Source organism: Chrysemys picta, chromosome 1, assembly GCF_011386835.1.
Source record: "Chrysemys picta bellii isolate R12L10 chromosome 1, ASM1138683v2, whole genome shotgun sequence".
Classification (NCBI taxonomy): domain Eukaryota; kingdom Metazoa; phylum Chordata; order Testudines; family Emydidae; genus Chrysemys; species Chrysemys picta.
In genome coordinates, this window is record NC_088791.1 from 51248589 (window position 1) to 51267786 (window position 19198).

The following is a 19198-nucleotide window of genomic DNA, read 5'->3' on the forward strand; positions in this document are numbered from 1 at the left end:
TTTTCCCCCCCATATGACTTCTCACAACAATATATAACATAGCAAAGCTTCATTCATTCATTCTTCATATGGTGGTCTGGGTTCTCTCATCTCTAGCACCAGATGCTCATCAAATGCCAGCCACCAAGAATTGCTACATTGTAGATGTTCAGATAAAATAAAACTGTGCAAATAAACAACAATATGCTACTGAGAATTAAATGGAGAAAAAACACAGCATGAGTTTAAAAACAAAGTAGCAACAATGAAGAAAAAATACAAGTTTACATATGGTTTTTATTGCCTATTTTCTTTATTTGGTATTCTCATTCATTTACAATCAGTGTGTTTATAGCAATCATGGGCTAAATCACACTAGTATGTAAGTGAGATCAGATTTTTCCTTTTAGTCTTGTAGGTAGAATGCCTGAAGATTAGTAAGTGTCTCTCTCAATGTTTAGGCTTCCCTTAATCGTTGTTCTGTTCACGCAGAAGTTCGTTTAAAACACTGCTTTGTCTCAGAGCCTCTAGGTCGGAAAGATCTTCACTAATGACAGGGACATCTTCGCTTTGATCCTTGGCTGTCAGTTCATCTTCACTGTCTGACAGTGTACATAGGAGTGTATCATTTTCATAGGTAGGAAAATAATACCTGAAGGCGACAAAATTTAAGAATAAAATATTACTAGAGGGTCACACATTGCATTGCACATGTAGGCTGACTGCTAGAAGTTAACTGTATCTATCCAACTTAAGTGCAAATGGAAGCCTGACTGGGAGGAGGCTGGCCATCCAGGCGGCGGAGGGGGAGGTGAGGAGGAGGAAATGGCTGCGGGGGGAGGGGGGGGGAATGGCTTTAGTGGGGGCACAGGGAAGACTGGCTGGAGTGGGGGTGGGAAGGGTCAGCCTGGAGCGGGGCAGTGAGGGATGTAGCTGGGTGCACAGCAATGAAGTGTGCAACCCTTCAGTAAGCTGCTGCCTGTGATGTGTAGACAGCAGCAGAGGGCTGCAGAGATATTCCTCTGCCCACAGCACCAAATGGATACACTGTGAGCCTGATTTTAATGGAAATCAGGCTTTTCTGGATTTCAATCAATAAGGTTCTGCCCATTGAGCACCCCCTGAAGTTTTGGAATTGATCAGATGCAGCATTCCAAAGTTATCATGCTGCATACAGACAAATGGAGAAATGCCATCAAGTGAAGCGTAGTGTCACATTTAAATCGGGCAAGAAGTCTGACTCACTGGACCACAAATGGTCAGTCATAGCATATTATGCTGCATATACTGAACAGCTAGACACTTGTTCACAATTGCTGCTAGCTTTTTACAGATCCTATGGGACAAAGCCAGTGCCTCATTATAGAGATTTCTGCCAGATTTGCTATCCCTACCTAAAGAATTCTGCAGGGAAAGATTACTTTTTAGTTGTTTTCACTACGTATTTTCTCGTGCTCTGGTTTTAAAGGGTGGTTATACCTTTATCACAGCATAGTTGGATTCTTGAGAGTAAAACCTCAATTTTTTTTCTTCCTTTGACACTTTTTATTGGGGGAGGGGAAAAAAAAAGCAATACTTTTTTTTTGTTTTGTTTTGCTCAGCACTCCATTGCCTGGGAGAAGGCACAGGCTGGGGTTACTGTTGCAGCTGTCTGAGCAAGAGGAAAGGAAGCAGGTAAGAAAAACAGCATCCTAGTGGAAACTAAGCTGTTGTATTAACTGTACCCCTTCACAACCAGAGTCAGTATGATGAAGCATAGGAGATGGGAACTACCCTACAATGTTACGTCTACACTAAAAAGTTAGGTTGACCCAGCTACAGCACCCCAGGGTTTGAAAAATCCACACCTCTGAGTAACACAGTTAAGCTGACCTAACCCCTGGTGTAGAGGGTGCTAAGCTGACAGAAGAATTCTTCCGTCAACCCAGCTACTGCCCGGGAGGTCGATTAACTATAGTGAAGGGAGAACCCTTCCTTTGCTGGAGTGAATATCTGCACTGAAGCGCTATAGCTGTACCACTGTAGCATTTTAAGTGTAGATACAGCCATATGGTTCTAAAGTAAGAGTCCAGAATTCTATGGCTCCCAGTAGAGCACCTGCAGATGTTTTGGGCAAATAAGCTGTTTTTAAGAAGACTTCTAGGGGGCATGAATCTGCTGGCTTTCTGAGATGGGAGTTATAAAGCATGAAGTGGAACAGAGTATTTGAAAAGTCAGGTTGCTAGTGTATCTTATAAGAGCCACATAAGGACTAGGGGAAGTAAGTGTTTAGCTGTCTGAAGCCAGTTCCTTCTTCCTGTGTAGCATGTTGTCCCTGACTATGGCAACACAGTGTTGAGGCATCTGGGACAGCAGTCTGTGCCAAAGCCCCTCTAGTTTCACACAGTGTGGGGACTTACAATTTTGGATAGGCCTGAGACAGCTTGCAATTGTGCTCATACCATCACTTGGGCCTGCGAAGAGCTAGGTAGTTCTGGGTACCATAGTATTGCCATAGAATGGACCTTTCAGACCATACTCCTCTGGGGCAGTATCAAATAGGAACATAAATGCTGGAGGAAAAACACAAGTTAGCACGTACTGTGGTTGATCCCACGTAGACCTGGTTGGCAGGAATGTAATGTGTTTGGTAACTTCCATGTGACTTATTAATTCAGTCTTAGACTGAAACGACTCCTTGCAGTTGTAACATCGACACTGGTGGATTTCCCTTCTGATGAAGTTCACTAACTTCACTTGCTGATAAAACTTCAAACCTGGCAAATGGCAGAAAACAACAACTTAAGAGATACAAAATGCAAAGAAGCACTTGTAATGCAAAGGCATACATTGGCCTCTCAGAGTTGGTAAGACAACTCCCACCTGTTTATGCTCTCTGTATGTGTGTATATATATCTCCTCAATATATGTTCCATTCTATATGCATCCGAAGAAGTGGGCTGTAGTCCACGAAAGCTTATGCTCTAATAAATTTGTTAGTCTCTAAGGTGCCACAAGTACTCCTGTTCTTTTTATAGGCAGAGTCCTGTAACTCAGCAAAAGTTTATCCCTGTATGCTTTCTTGTAGCAGAATTGGTCAGTAAGTACAGCTTAAAAATTAAGGACACTTTGTATCCCTTCACCACATGGCACAGAGCCCTATGGCTTTGGGCACAGGGTGCATTCTGCTTCCTACGTAAAGTGGAAGGAACTGCAACAGCATTTTTGAAATAATGACTGAAGGGGTCTTGTGGCAAAGTCTTAGACCCTTCGATTGGGGATCTGCAGAAGTTATTCCATGAAAGAACCCAAAATTTCAAGAGAAAATATCAAATACCCTGGCATAGCTATTTCATGGGAAGTATTAGCAGCAGTTCCAAAAAATAGAATAGACTGGGCTGTGCTTTGTCAGCTGGCAAAGCAGCGTTTCCATAAAGGAAAAGTTAAAATCTGAAAAAATTAAAGTGATGCAGTTGTTTTCCAGTATTCTTATGCTGTGGTTTTCCCAACACTAATGGCAGATGCTGACAATTACGGTATCTCTTACTCACCATGCTCTGCCTTTATTTTAAGAAGGTCAAATCCATGTGCTTCCTGGAAAAAACCATAGCTTATTATTATTACCACCACTACTTCTGGTATTTCAAGTTGAAAGCAGCTCAACTTTTATATAGTCAGGCTAACTCAAGATAGATTTGGGTTTGCCAGAAATTTTTGTATGTGGTTAGTTTAATTACCATTCTCTGTTTAACATCTACGTTTCAATTCTGTAGCGTGTTTAACTATAATAAATGCTAAGTCAGCAAATCGCTGTAGTTAATAAAATTTTATTGCCGCCTCTATCATCTTACCATGTAAACTTGCCAGAGATGGTGATTCACATTCTCATTGTAGAACTTGGCTCCAATGAGTTTTCCATAAAGTAGACACTGGAGAGGTAATGACTGTGTTCTGCACTAAAGAGGGCATTCTACGAGTGCATTTTGCATAATTCTGAATGCATGATGTATTTGTAGTGCAATAGAAGCCCTGAACTCAACAGCACTGCCACAATCCTCCTTTTCACTTCAAACTGATAAAACAAATGTGACTTAAACATATTTGTGCCTTACCTTCATGTGGAGACATAATTTTTCGGTAGTGTCTGCTTGCTTTTCACAAAACAGGCAAACTGCACAGACAGGATGCTCTTCCCAATCAGACCAGTCTCTGTGATGAAGGAGACAAGGTGTTTTGTTTAATTGAAAAGGGCCTGAAGAGACTTTTTTTTTGAAAGATAGCTGATGTGAAAGCGTGAGCCAAATTTTCATCTCGCTGAACTAATGTAAGTGCAGAGTAAGTCATTTTCCTTCAGTTGAGTTACCATAGTTTGGATTTATTATTAATTCTATTATTATAGCATCTAGAAGCCCTAGTTATGGACCAGCATGCCAATATGCTACATTGGTAGAATTTAGCCCCGTGACTAAAAAATACAAAGGTAAAGTTTTTATCAAAAGGTCAGATTTGGCTTTTAGTTACAGTATTATAGATTCAGAGCAACTCTACTGACTTCAATATGGCTACTCTGAGCGCAAAATATAGCCAAAAACGAATATACAGTCTTGCTGGAATTTGGCTTTCAGAACCTGTTTGGGTCACTACTCTAGTGAACTTCCCTGAAGAGAAGTACTCGAGCTCCTTCTTAGGTTACTGGGGCTCTGAACTGCTGTACAATTAACTCCATTTACAGTTAGGACCCTGATAGTGCAGTGAATAGCAGTGCAGGCAAGTTCTGTAATGCTTTAGTAAATTGAATCTGGTAAGCCACAGCAAATTGCTTTTTAACTGTATATTTTCATAAAGTCTTTCACACCCTACTGTGCCTCTCTAATCTTTTCATATACTAACAAAAGACACAAATGACAGGCAGCTGGAGTTTTCTCAATTTTACGTACCTATCAAACATTATTATTCCATAGAACAGATTCTTGTTTCTGCTACATTTAGTGCAAGTGCACACACGTTTTATTTAAGCAATAAGTTACATCCAGACCTGTAGTGATACTCTGAAATAATAATACTTAGCACTTATACAGAGCTTTCACCTAAGGATTTCAGAGTACTTTACCTACACTGATTCATCAAGATTCACAACACCTATGTGGGGTAGAAAAGTATTATTATATCCATGTTTTACATGTAGGTAAACTGAAGCTCAAATCACAGGCAAAACCAGGAACAATCATCAGTAGTCTTGATGTCCAGTCCTGTGCTTTAACCACTAGAAAATGCTTTCTACCTATTAATGATTTCCTTATTCACTTAAGTAGGGTTGAGCATTTGCCCAGCTCCAATAAGTGAAAAGCAATTCAGCCATTTCTGAGTATTAAGAAAAAGAGGGGAAAATATGCTTTACCCCCATTATAAATTTTTTTTATGACCCTAATTTGAACAGTTTTGCAGTCAAAACAGCTTGGGGTTGGAAAGACTAAATGTGACTTGGAAGTAGCCCTCACTGAGAAGTGCCTTTGATGAAATGTTCTGATGAAAACTGAGCTTGATTTGACTATGTTATAAATCTTTTCAAATTACATACCGAGCACAAACTCCCCATTAAACTCTTAACTTGCATAAAATGGCTATATAACTCTTACTCTTCCACGTTATCTAGCAATTCTCGGTCATCTTCTGATTGAACTTCCTCCCAGGACTTTCCAAATTCCTGGAAATGCAAGATAAAGGAAAAGTAACTTCCACACAGGTGCCACATGTTAAGAAACAACTGAATAAATGTACAACTTCTTAAGTCACAGTCAATATCTTAGTTTGGATTTACTCTTATGTTTGTGGATTTAAATTGAAGTAATGTTATATGCTTAATTCTTTTAAACATTACTTTATTCACCTTATTCCTAATAAAAAACAAGTGAGAGGTCCCAATTTAAAGGAAAGCCATGTTTGCCTAGAGATTTACATTTACGCACAATAGGTCAAAGCTGACCTTCAATGCATACACATGGTTTCCAATTCCACCAACTTACTGGAAGCCCTTTTGGATCTCTGAAGACAGGAGTACATCACAACAGACAATTTCCAGTATTAGAGCTGGTTGAAGATTTTAATTTTTTTAGCAAGTCCTGCCTCTCCTCAATGCTGTGAATATTATGAAAAGAACTCTATTTTCAGATCTATTGCTTACACAGGAGCAAATCAACATCACCATTGTAAGTAAGATGTGCTCCAAAATGCACTAACACAATGGTACTCAATCTTTAACAGTTGGAGGATCACTCCATCATCTGATGGGAGTTACAATGCAATCATGGCAAAAGTGTCATAAGAACGGCCATAATGGGTCAGACCAAAGGTCCATCTTGCCTTGTATCTTGTCTTCCAACAGTGGCCAATGCCAGGTACCCCAGAGGGAATGAACAGAACAGGTAATCATCAAGTGATCCATCCCGTTGCCCATTTCCAGCTTCCAGCAAACAGTCATGACTCCACACATCAAGTATTGATGCAACATTGTCACCCTTTCTGGTTTCTTCCTGCATAAAGGAAGGGGTGGGGGCCCTATTCGCTCTTCCCGCCTACTAGCTATAGGTGGTTGAGAAGTTCCCACATATATGTGCCCACTTGCTCAGTATGCTGCCTCACACTTGCACTGAACATCTGGCAGCTTGAGGACCACAACTTTAATCAGCACTGCACTCATATGACCTAGCAATAGGAACAGGGAACAGTGTCATGATCAGACATATAGTCCCCTCCACAGCGACTATGCTAGGAGCGCTTTGCTGGTGTAGGTGCTTCTAGTGTGGATGCAGCTTATACTGAGAAAACTGTGCTGGTATAGCTTATTCCCCCCACTCCTGTGGCCATGTCTACACATACCAGGGATCGACGTTGCTGCAACCAATGCAGCGGGGGTCAATCTAGTGAAGACCCGCTAAATCAACCGCTAGATCACTCTCCCATCGACTCTGGTACTCCACCGGAATGAGAAGAGTAATATAAGTCAACAGGAAAGTATCTCCTGTCAACCCAGATGGTACAGACTGTAGTTAGTCGACCTAAGCTACATCGCCTCCAGCTACATTATTCACGTGGCTGGAGTAGCGTAACTTAGGTCGACTTACCCTGATAGTGTAGACCAGGCCTGAGTGAAATAAGCAGCGATACCAGCAAAAGTACAGTTTTGCTGGTGTAACTCAGTCTAGGGACTTCTGCTCACACAGCTGCGTCAGTCGGGGATCACACCTCTTCACATCCCTGACTAACATAGTAAACAGTTGTAATGTAGACCTGACCGTAGAGTATTGGAGAGGGGCAGTGGCATCCAAGGGTTAGAGCATGGGGCTGGGACCTTGATTCTATTATCAGCTCTGCCTTGGACTAGATGTGTGACCTTGACCAAGTCACTTCACCCCCATTCCCTTCCTCCCTTTTGTGTTGTCTATTTGGATCTTAAACTCTTCAGCAAAAAGACTGCCTGTCACCTAGTTTGCACAGTCCCTAGCACAATGGGGCTCCAATTTCAGTCGAGACCACTAGGTGCTACTGTAATATAAACAATAATTATAGAGCCAGTCCTTGGCTGAAGACCACTGTTTTATATCCCAACAGTTGTGCTTTAACTTTCTCTCTCTAGTGTTTCTTTCCCTGCAAGAGTCTTGCCACCTTCAAAAGTAAACCAGAACCAACAATTTAAGTACCATAGTTTTTTTGTACTCATACTTTTTACACTTGTGGTTTACACACATCATATTTAATGATATTGGCCCCAACTTTTTGACACATCTCAGATACATATGGGAAACTTTTAAACTGGGAGCCTAAATATTTGAACACATCCTGTTCCCTCTATTAAAATACTCAGTCACTCTAATAAAGATATTCATTATTAAGTATACCCTGGTAACAAATGCTATTATTGTCAATGTGGTTTTATTAAAAAAAGAAAAGAAACAAAAATAAAGATATCCATCATTTAACAGTTTAATGAGAATTTTCAAAGCTGTTACAATCTATCAGGTAAATGGAGCACACACAAACATCTCTGCTAGCCCTTAACATGATGCCATTACCACTTACAGAATGAAGATTCAGTAATTAATTCAGAGATGTTACGCTCTAGTGTGTAAACTTTCCAAGTTACAGTGGAGACTCATTAATGTCACCATTTTTCTGAGATAATGTGCAGCTATTAACACCTCTCCCCACACGTTGTCACAGCTGCACACCACCATTTCCTATGGAAACTGTGGCTGCCAACACCACAACCTGTAATGACAGCATAGCAGCTCATGACTGCAAAATTAACAGATGTTTTCACAATTTTTCTTCCCTGCTACCCTTGAAATCTATGGGCATAAGAGAGCGCCTTCAAAAAGAAACAGGGGGGAAAAAAATCAAGCTTTACCTTTTAGTTAAATATGAACTGCAAAAAGGGGAAAGGGAAAAATAATTGGGTCCGAGCTTTTGTTTCTTTGTGATGTTTACATAGAAGGCAAAGTACATAAGAGGGACTTTTGTTTTTTTTTTTTTGCTTGGTTGGTTGATGGCTAGCTTTTTTACAGAAAAAATTCAGGTCTGATCTTCCCTGGTGAGTGGTGAACTAGTGAAGCTACAATATCATCAGAACCAAGAGACTGGGGGGAAGGGACTTAGTTAGATTGTTAAAAAAAAATTTTTTTTTTTTTGGCTTGTGTGGCCCTTTAAATTCTAGTGTCTACTGAGCATCTGGCATAAAGGATGTCTTAAAAAAAATTCAACATCCCTGTCTCACATCTAAGATGTGAGAATTCTATAAATATCTCCTGAGACCTCTATACACTTTTTTTTTTTTTTTTTTTTTTTTTTTTTTTTGCAAAGCCAGGGGAAAAACTAGACTTAACATTAATAATAGTTTAAAAAGTAGAAAATACAAGTTTTAAAACAGAGGGCCTTTTTATTATACCATAAAGAAGACCCACCCTCCCCAGTCCCCAAAACTAAAACTAAACAAAACAAAAACCCGAACAAAACAAAAACACAAGAATAGTTTTTGAAACTTCCTTTACAGGTCACCTTTAAGGCTCGGTGTAAAATGGGTTCCGGAGAGAAAAGAGGCTGCATATTTTACTATTCCCTCTCCCCAAGATACAGCATGAATCCATAAAGATGGATTTTCCTGCCATTGCCTATCACTTTCAGACTTCCACAGATGTGGGACTGTGTGCCTAGCTGAGGGAGGAGCATGCACCATCATGAGGAGAAGGGGCCGAAGCACTAGCTTGGAGGGCTTACAGAAGCTGTCACCTGGCATCCAGGGCTTCTGAAGCCACACACTAGTGGAACTCTGCATGGCAGGCACCTTTCCTAGATGCGCAGCTCCTAAGAAACATGGAAATGGAGCCCTTTAGTCCCTTCTTCATCTGCATGCCAAGCTCTGTGTGCCCCCCTTCTCCCGTACCAGATTTCCCCATTCTTCCCCCCACATCAGAGGTTGTGTGTCCCTCCTTCCCCCATTCCAGGGTCCCCTACTATCCCCTTCATGGCAGGGATTCTATGTGCACTCCTACTCCCCTGACCCCCATACTGGGGTCCCCCAACTTCTCCCCACCTAGCCTTCTTTATACCCTGTCAAGGCTGTATCCCCACTTTGAACTTTAGGGTACAAAATGTGGGGGCCTGCATGAAGACTTCTAAGCTTAACTACCAGCTTAGGTCTGGTCCGCTGCCACCATCCCAAGGCTAGTTCCCTTCCCTGGGTAGCCTTGAGAGACCTTCACCAATTCCATGGTGAATACAGATCCAACCCCCTTGGATCTAAAACAAGGAGAAATTAACCATTCCCCCTCCTTCCTTTCACCAACTCCTGGTGAATACAGATCCAAACCCCTTGGATCTTAAAACAAGGAGAAATCAATCAGGTTCTTAAAAAGAAGGCTTTTAATTAAAGAAAAAGGTAAAAATCATCTCTGTAAAATCAGTATGGAAAATAACTTTACAGGGTAATCAAACTTAAAGAGCTCAGAGGACTCCCCTCTAGTCTTAGGTTCAAAGTACAGCAAACAAAGATAAACACTCTAGTAAAAGGTACATTTACAAGTTGAGAAAACAAAGTGAAACTAAGACGCCTTGCCTGGCTATTTACTTACAAGTTTGAAATAGGAGAGACTTGTTTAGAAAGATGTGGAGAACCTGGATTGATGTCTGGTCCCTCTCAGTCCCAAGAGCGAACGAACTCCCACACGAAGAGCACAAACAAAAGCCTTGCCCCCACCCCCCCAAGATTTGAAAGTATCTTGTCCCCTTATTGGTCCTTTGGATCAGATGCCAGCCAGGTTACCGGAGCTTCTTAACCCTTTACAGGGAAAAGGATTTTGGAGTCTCTGGCCAGGAGGGATTTTATAGTACTGTACACAGGACAGCTGCTACCCTTCCCTTTATAGTTATGACATACCCTCACATTCGTTCTTTCATCCATTCCATGGTTCTCTATTCTCCCACCATGGCAGGGGCTCTGCATGAGCCCTCATTACCCTCTCTCTACCCATTTCTTCCCATGACAGGGGCTGTCTGACCCCATACTCCCCATGGTAGAGGCCTTGTGTACCCCCTTTTCTCCCTTTCCCCGTATCAGAGTCCCCCAACTTCCTGCCTGTCCAGGGTTTGTGTGTCCCCACCACCTTCTCCCCCATGCCATGGGCTGTGTGCATACCAACATACCCACCCCAGACCCACCATAATTCTTCTCTCCATTTGGGAGATAAGTCATTCAGCGTGTCAACATGTTAAATTATATTGGGAAAAGAGACAAGAGATGAGATAGGAGGACTGTTAGGATGGAAGGGGTAAGTGGATGCTATCAACCAGTTGCGGCTGGCAGAGGCTTCATCTTATTTCCCCTCAAATCAATCAGGTCTGGCCACTGATGCCTAGAACATTCCCTGAAATTTTGGAATTGACTGGATGTGGTGTTCAAAAGTTATCACATTACAGACAGAGAAATGCCATCAAGTTGAGCACAAGACCGTCCCAAGCTCAGCCAGCAAGTAGCAAGAAAACAAAACATACAGGGTAACTATTATTTGCAGTTTGGCCACAAGAAAAAAAGATCTGTTTACTCTTTTAAAAAATATATCAAAAATAACTTTAAGAACTAAAATTCCTGTGAGAGAAACATGTACACGTGTCAGCAAGTTTTTACAATTTGAAAATAAATCCATTCATTATAGTGCCATTGTTGTACTCTAGCATAGAGCCCCTGCACGGGACTAGTGTAAAGCCCTGCAGCAGGACTGGGATCCCGCGGGACCCGCAGGACCAGCTGCCATAATAGTGGGAGCGGGTGGGAGTGGTATTAAAAAATAGTCACACGCACGGATCTAGTCTATGGCCTATTATCTGCCAATTTAAAATGAAATGTGTAATTGATTAGGGAAGTGCATGCCCTGTATGCATGCCCAGTATTTCAAGTCCTCCTGGCCACACTCCAATGGATACACAAAGGAGAAGGATCTGCCAGACTGGCTGTGACCCAGCCCTTAAAGACAGTGCCCTCAACTAGGGCGGAGGAGGAAGCCGCAAGACTGCCTACTGCCATTCTGTGGTCCTGAATTATGGGTTTGGGCCAGGCTCTGTAAGAACAGACACCATCCAACTGTCAGTGTTTCCCCCTCCCCACTGGACCCAAACATTATTATGGAATGGGCAGAGTGAGCAATGGGGACAGAAGCAAGGGGAATTGGAGTAGAAAAGCTTTTGGGGGAAATCCTTTTTTAAAAAAGACTATACATTGTGATGTGATGTTTCCAGGTTGTCTCATCACTTGTTAGTCTTGTCTGTTTATACTGTAAGCTCTTTGGAGCAGGAGCCATATCTAATGTGCTCATATAGTGCCTACAGAGGGTCTCTGATCCTAAAGGGGGCCTCTGGGATTTTGAAACATGTCTAAATGATTCTGAAGCCCTTGATTTTCAATGGGATTTGTGAGCCTGAGTCTCCTATCTTTTGAAAATCCCACCCTAATGCAACGGGAGTATTAAATACATCATAAATAATCTTTTGATTGTTGCTTAGGGCTGAAATTACATAGCTAATGAAGTTTCAAGAAAAGCATCTATCCTTACATAACTAAAGATCACGCGTACTACTGTATAGTAACCTATGAAGCAAAACTCAACAGAATATGTGATTAATTATCGAGGCAGCACAACAAAAGCCACTTTTAAATGATGTCAGACATTTAAGGAATCTTAGTAAATCAGAAGATGACTTATTGACACATGACTCTACATTTACATAATTCCCAGCAATGTCAAGTAGGCTATTTAAGGCAGGGAAGGACGAATACACAGAAGAAGTAAGCCATAAAATGCAACTTCTCAGTTCAGAAAGGAGACCTTTATAATTAATTACACTATAAATGCTAATGAAGCCAAAAGCATAATTCGGAAAAACAAAGGCTATGTTCCTGCTCCAACTGAAGTCAATGGGAGTTTTGCCACTGACTTCAATGGGAGCAGGAATGGGACTGAAGTTTGTGAGGCAATTCAATAAAAGCCCTCGATACATGTGAACAAAAAGACCTATTTAAAACACCCCCCCACAAAAACAAAAAAATCTCCAGCCCTGGCCTGACTATAACTGTAAAGACTATTTAACACAGTGCTCTGTGAAGGTTTATATGTAAAGCAAAATTATAAAAAGAGCAGGGACACAGATACAAGTCTGCTTTAAAAAGGAATACCTTTATTACAACAACACATAAATAGGTTTCTTTGTAAATAGGTTAAGATCCAGCTATCATTTCAAGAGGTTTATTTTGTGTATTTAAAAAGGGCTGTAGATGAAAACGAGATTATAATGGTGCTCACTAATAAAGACCTATTTTTTAAAAACTAAGCTTCGCAGAACTGACATTTGGAAAGATAAGATATTTGCTGTTTCATTCTGAAAACTCTCGTTTGTCTATTAAACAGAACAAAAAAACCCACCCCGAAAACCAAAAGTCACATTTAACCAGAAGCCACAAATCTTTATATCAAGCAATGCTCTGTAATGAATGACAGACACGTAATAGCCACATTCTGCTAGCTATTGAAAGCTGTGAATCTCCTGGACATTTCAAGTACAGCAAAGGGAAAGAGCTTTCACAGGGGATAAGAAACCAGAAAAGCTTAATAGGGCTTGTCTTAAACAGTTAAACATCTCTACAAACGATGCAAAAAGTTGAGGAACAGCAGTGTGTTATGTCATTATGGAAAACAGGCCCGGGGCAGCTTCAGTTTCTGGTGCTGAACCTGGATTCAACTCAAAAACAGCTTCATCACATTAACATTATCACCATGGTCCAAATGTGCACAGTAGGAACTAACATTATGTCTTTGTGAGTACAGGGTAATCCATTGAAACCCCATTGAACGTGTTACAGTCTGCATTCTCTTTAATCTCATTGCCTCTTCCGTGTAAAAATAAATAAAAAGGCACCAGAGGACATTAAGAGTGCAAGCACCCTTCCCAGCATAGGAGATGTTCTAACACTTCAGACTGATGCTAAAGGAAACCTTTATACCATTCTACACTAGTCTGTTATTTGTTACATATTTTACAGTAAACTGATTTACATATGTTTCAGTTGTTTTTTTTTAAAAACAGTATCTGTATTTTTTCGTATCCTTTCACCTAGAAAGCCAGGTGACACGGGGTGTGTCTACACAATCCACAGCAGAGAACCTCCCAGCCTGAGCTGACAGACTTAGGCTACTGGGGCTTGTGCTAGCACTCTAAAAATAGCTGCACAGACAGCACTTTGAAGTTACAGCTCAGGCTGGCAGTCAGGCTCTGAAGCCAAGAGAAGGGGGTGGGTTTCGAAGTCCAAGGTCCAACCTGAGTCGCAACTTCAAAGCGCTGTCTACACCGCTATTTTTAGAGTGCTAGGCTTCCGCTAGGCTCCAAGGTGGGGCCAGAAATCAGGAGTTCGGGGTCTGGAAGGGGGTGCCAGGCCTGGGCAGGGGGTTGGGGTGCAGGAGGGGATGAGCTGCCCACACCTACAGCTCCCATAAGCCGCGGTTCCCAGCCAATGGGAGCTGTGGAGCCAGCGCTGGGGGGTGGGGGCAACGCGCGGAGCTTCCCTGATTGCCCCTGCTCCTAGGGGCCACAGGGACATGCCAGTCGCTTCCGGGACTGACAACCCCAGCTTCCCCCCCACAGTGGGGCAAGCGGGTACTCGTAGCTCCAGCCCCAGGGGGCAGGGGGAGACTCAGGGCTTCCAGTTTGCGGTGCGGTGAGTTGCTGCGGGCCGGATTAAATGAAGCAGCAGGCCGAATCCGGCTCATAGGTTGTAAGTTCCCCACCCCTGCTTTAGAGCAGTGCCAATTTTGCATCTAGAAAAGGCATCACTGCTCCTGGACTGAATCTTCCCTGTCCTAGTCCTCAGGCCTCTGTGGTCTTTAGCAATGGAAGGGGACAAGGGAATGAATTTCACGCTGGGGAGGAGAAGGAAATAAATCAACTTGCCAGAGAATTAGAAACAATGACGGCTGTCTGATTACTAGCATAAAGTCTGGGGAGAAAGGGGGAAAGGAGGAGGATTAAGGGGCAGAGAGTAGGTAAGGTAGTCTAAAAGATAAACTACTTTTTTCATGTATCACATAGATATCAACACAAATGTAATATAGATATAAAACACTTTACCCACAACTGAAATGCAGCAACTTCTAGGACAGAATGTGGCAGATTTTGGAACAGCTACTCCACACCAAAGTTAAGGATGGAGTGAAAAACTGCTGTATATACACAGAAGGAGATTTAGACCAAATGTAAATACCTATCACAGACTGCACGTTGGGAAAAAAATCCAACCTTGTTTTCTATTCCACTTGAAAGCCACTGATTAGCTTCTTTGCATATACTGTGTAGTCTAAAGAATATTTTCAGCTTAAATTTACTAGAAAACAAACTCCAATCCCACAACACTCAAATTAGCTCTCCCTTTATTTCATTACTGTATTTAATTTTCCCTCCTGCTTATTAAAGCTGAGATTGAATGCTAATTACTTTAATCATAAAGTATCTTCAAACTGAGTATTCCTGAGTGTCTCAGAATTCTTAAACATTTATTATTCCGTAGTTCAATAATTATCCAAAATATCATTTGATAATTAAACATATTTCTTAAGTGTCCTTCACTTGAATTTTGACCTTTATGCTAATGGCTTGTTCAGAATTATTCAGTCTTAACAAGATATTTTCTGCAGCTCCACAGTCAATTTACTAATTATATATAAAACCTCTTACCAAGTAGTTAATGATATAAAATCTGTCATATTCTGTATTTTTGGCATTGATTCTGCGATGCTGCTTTTTTCTCATGTGATCTTTAAGTGTGTTTTTGTCTCTGAAGGTTTTCTCACAGTATAAACACTGCAAACTAAGATATAAAGGTAAACAAAATTAAAAGACAATTTAACATAGACCAGGGGTTCTCAAACTTCATTGCACCGCAACACCCTTCAGACAACAAAAATTCCTACACGACCCCACAAGCGGGGACCAAAGTCTGAGCCTACCCGAGCCCCATTGCCGCAGGTGGGGGGGAGGGGAAGCCAAAGCCCAAGGGTTTCAGCCCCAGGTTGGGCGCCTATAACCTGAGCCCTGCCACCCAAGGCTGCAGCGTTCGGGCTTCGGTCCTGGGCGGTGGGGCTGAGGCTCAGGCGTCAGCCCTGGGTGGTGGGGCTCAGGCTTCAGCTTCGGCCCCAGGTCCCAGCAAGTCTAACGCCAGCCCTGGCGACCCCATTAAAATGGGTCACGACCCACTTTGGGGTCATGACCTACAATTTGAGAACCGCTGACATAGAATATTGCAAAAGTATGTAATGAGAGTCTGAATGATAACCAAACAATGGAAAGATTTTGCGTTAAAACAGTACCATTTAATAATATTTAATTAAACTGAAGAGAGATACAGTAAGATTAATCCTAAGAATGTGAGAGCAAGCTAAATGAAAGAGATATTCAAGAATTTATCTGGAAGCATCTTAAAGTGGTGCAGGACAGTCAGACCATGGCATAGTCAACCAAACACACCCAGATGACAAGCTAAGAAACTATTAAAATACAAACAAAAAATAAAAGGATGTTATTTATTTATTTTTATTTACCAAAAATTTCCCCTCTGCAAGTTACAGGACTGACAGATTTGTTAACCAATGGGCTCTCAGCCTGCATGCAGCTACATAGGCAGAACTAGACTGGTCAGTCACTGTTTCTAAGCATTGTTGCTGTAAACTATCAATTCCTGCTGCAGAGCAGAATTTTATACCCAAGAATTCCAAGATGGCAAAGAAGAGAAGCTATGGTTCCTGCAACACAGCTTGAACTTCCACCAAGTTCTGGAATGGGAAGAATTTGTGGAAGATTTTCTAGATGCCCGCAAAGTGGAAGTTACACCTTCTGAGAATCCTTCCTCTCATGTGATATTATCACTCAAAACCAGGCAGTTTGTTTTAGATGCTCTATCTCTGGGTGACAAATTGGTCCCTGAGAGAAAAGGTCCTGCCCCTTGATGACTTCTCCCAAGTCCCCTTTTTGAGGTCTCTTTAGCGCTCTCCTGCCTCAGGTTCTTCTGGGAAGAGGGAACGGGGGTGGGGGATGAGCTGCCTGGCCTGTGTGGCAGCTGGGCTCATGTACTCCACTGTCGGGTGGGAGGGCAGGACAATGGGGTTGGAGTGAGCCATGTTGAGGAGATAAAGAACTTGGCCCCCTCAGCCAGTACAGAGCCATCCATACTACCCGTGCCCTCTCCCTCCTGACCTTCTGGATAGTTCTGGTTAGCAGGGAAAAAGGAGGCCACCTCCAGGAGACAGCATCTGTGCCTATTGCCCTTGGATCCCTCTCGGGAGAAAAAAGAGGAGCCCTTGCAATTCACCTGTATCACTGTCAACTTTTAAATCAAGATTGGATATTTTTCTAAAAGCTCTGCTCTTGGAATTATTTTGGGGAAGTTCTATGGCCCATGTTATACTGAAGGTCAGACTAGATATGGGGTTCTCCAACTTCATTGCACTACGACCCCCTTCTGACAATAAAGTTACTACATGGGAGTGGGGGCACAGCCCGAGACCTGCTGCTTCAGATGGGGGGGGGAGAAGGGGCTGGAGCCTGAGCCCCACCACCCTGGGTAGGGGTGGAGCTCGGGCTTCAGCACCAGGTCCCAGCAAGTCTAATGTTGGCCCTGACGACCCCATTAAAATTGGGTCATGACCCACTTTGGGGTCCCAACCCACAGTTTGAGAACCACTGGACTAGATGATCACAATGGTCTCCTCTGGTCTTGGGATCTATGAATGCACGTAGGCTCTGATACTGTAGCCCTTACTGTCCATAGATCTCACTGAAGTCAATGTGAGCTCTATGTGCATAAGGGTTGAAAGATCACACCTTTAATCCATCATTTAAATCAATGTATATAATACAAGAAATTATGAAGTAGCCAGAACGAAATTTGAAAAGAAAACAGTATACGTGAGAGAGCAATATCCTATTTTTTTAAATCCTCCTGAATGCACAATTACATTTTAGCCCAAATTGCTTCCAAGACTAACAGTAAAATGACTTAAGGCTATTTTTTCTAAAAGATTACATACTTGTCAAGTTTCTTCTGTAATGCAGCCAAAAATTCATTACAATTTACAATGTTATCAGGCAGCCCAACATTAAAAGCATGATCTCTTGCCATGTGATTGAAAAGAACAGACCTATAAAAGATATTAAATAACATTGGATATATTTGTGTAAGCATGTGAGAATTATTGAGTTAGTGCTTTACCATATGCTAATTGCATTAAAATATAGACAAGCCAGCATCAAATAAGCAGCAATAACAACGTTTCTGTTGCTGGTAGGGATGGAATTAGTTTGACTTACTGAAGTAGAAAATTTTAATTTCAGCCCTACTGCATGTTTCAGTAACACTTCAATTACTTAGTCCACATGCATGAAATCTGAGCCACTAACTGAAAATTACAACACAATTTTATTTTTGACCCACATTATTATTACAGTTCATCTACAAATGCGTACAGGTGTTTTGAGAAACATAATAAGAGGTCATTTCTCAGCTTGCTCTCTGCTGGTTATCTAACAAAAAAATTAAGGCTATATTTTCAAAAATACTATATGCTTCTCAAGTGTCTTCTGTAATGCACCCAAAAATTCATTGTGATGTAATGGGGCCTTGGTGTAAATCAGAATCAGGCACTACATCTTTGGAATGGAAGAAGTTAATCAAGACGCTCCCAATTAGAAAACTTCCTTGAAAGGTCAGCTGTATTTATTTTTAATCACCATCTTTTCAAAATATTTAGGGAGGATTTCCATTTAATTTTTAAATTTCATGCAGAGGACTTGTTAAAGTCCTTCCACCTTTCATTAGCAGTTCCACATTCTACATACATTTATTCATATGATGATTCATATTTCCTTCTTTTATATATTCCCATACAGCTAGACAAAATGACTTTCAACTTCCATCTGAGGATTATTAGATGAAAATCCCTTCAAATACTGATCTACAGCTTGTCAGATCTGGTGTAAGATGGTTTCACAGACTCCCAATCCCTAGACTAAACAACACTTCCATCTCTTTACAGTATAGGATGCAGAAGTCTGGTTCCAAGAATCACATCAGAATCCTTCCCTAGTTCCAGTGCCCTATTGTTATGCCACTGAGCTGGCTTCAGGATATTTTAAAAACAGCGAACAAAAGACAGGGTCAATTAACAGTTAATTAATAGAAAAACAATAGTAAATATGCTCAAACTACAAACCTGTTTCCTGTGAATTCTTTATCGCAAAACATACATGTGCTATGAAAGCTTGTATCATTTCTTTCACGCTGTTGTTGCTCCAGAATTTCTCTCTGCGTAAATAGAAAAAGTATTTGAATACTCAACCTTAAATAAATAAATAAATAAATAAATAGTCTAGCTAAGATCATTCCATCAAGAAATGTTATTTTTTGGACTACTGTATCATGTCATATCTTAATCACTAATGCACAATAATGAGAATATGCAGCTGAATCTTGAAAGTCAGAAAGATTTCAACAGCATACATAATGGTAGTGTACAATCCAGAGAAGCTCTGAAACTCAAATAATCCAGTACAGATTAGATGGAAAGAAATACCATTGACAATGAGATTTTTGTCCTCAGCTGGTTAAATGATCTATCAAGGATGGAACATATTAACTGGATTTACCTTAAGGCCC

General features: G+C 41.4%; 1 protein-coding gene across 6 annotated transcripts in view; it reads right to left on the bottom strand.

Annotated features, from left to right (window-relative positions):
* Window positions 1-273: 273 nt before the first annotated feature.
* ZNF277 (zinc finger protein 277) overlaps window positions 274-19198 on the bottom strand; it is a 76344-nt gene continuing 57419 nt past the window's right edge. For 5 of the 6 annotated variants that reach the window (XM_005310603.5, XM_065556653.1, XM_065556657.1 and 2 more), the window contains 8 exons: window positions 18756-18847; window positions 17574-17684; window positions 15226-15358; window positions 5595-5662; window positions 4071-4167; window positions 3510-3552; window positions 2561-2735; window positions 274-631 (listed from right to left, as the gene is read on the bottom strand). In XM_005310603.5, the coding sequence (XP_005310660.2) occupies window positions 448-631; window positions 2561-2735; window positions 3510-3552; window positions 4071-4167; window positions 5595-5662; window positions 15226-15358; window positions 17574-17684; window positions 18756-18847 (903 nt within the window). In that variant the 3' untranslated portion in view covers window positions 274-447. The remainder of the gene's footprint in view (window positions 632-2560; window positions 2736-3509; window positions 3553-4070; window positions 4168-5594; window positions 5663-15225; window positions 15359-17573; window positions 17685-18755; window positions 18848-19198) is intronic. The other variant, XM_065556663.1, reaches the window with a different exon arrangement.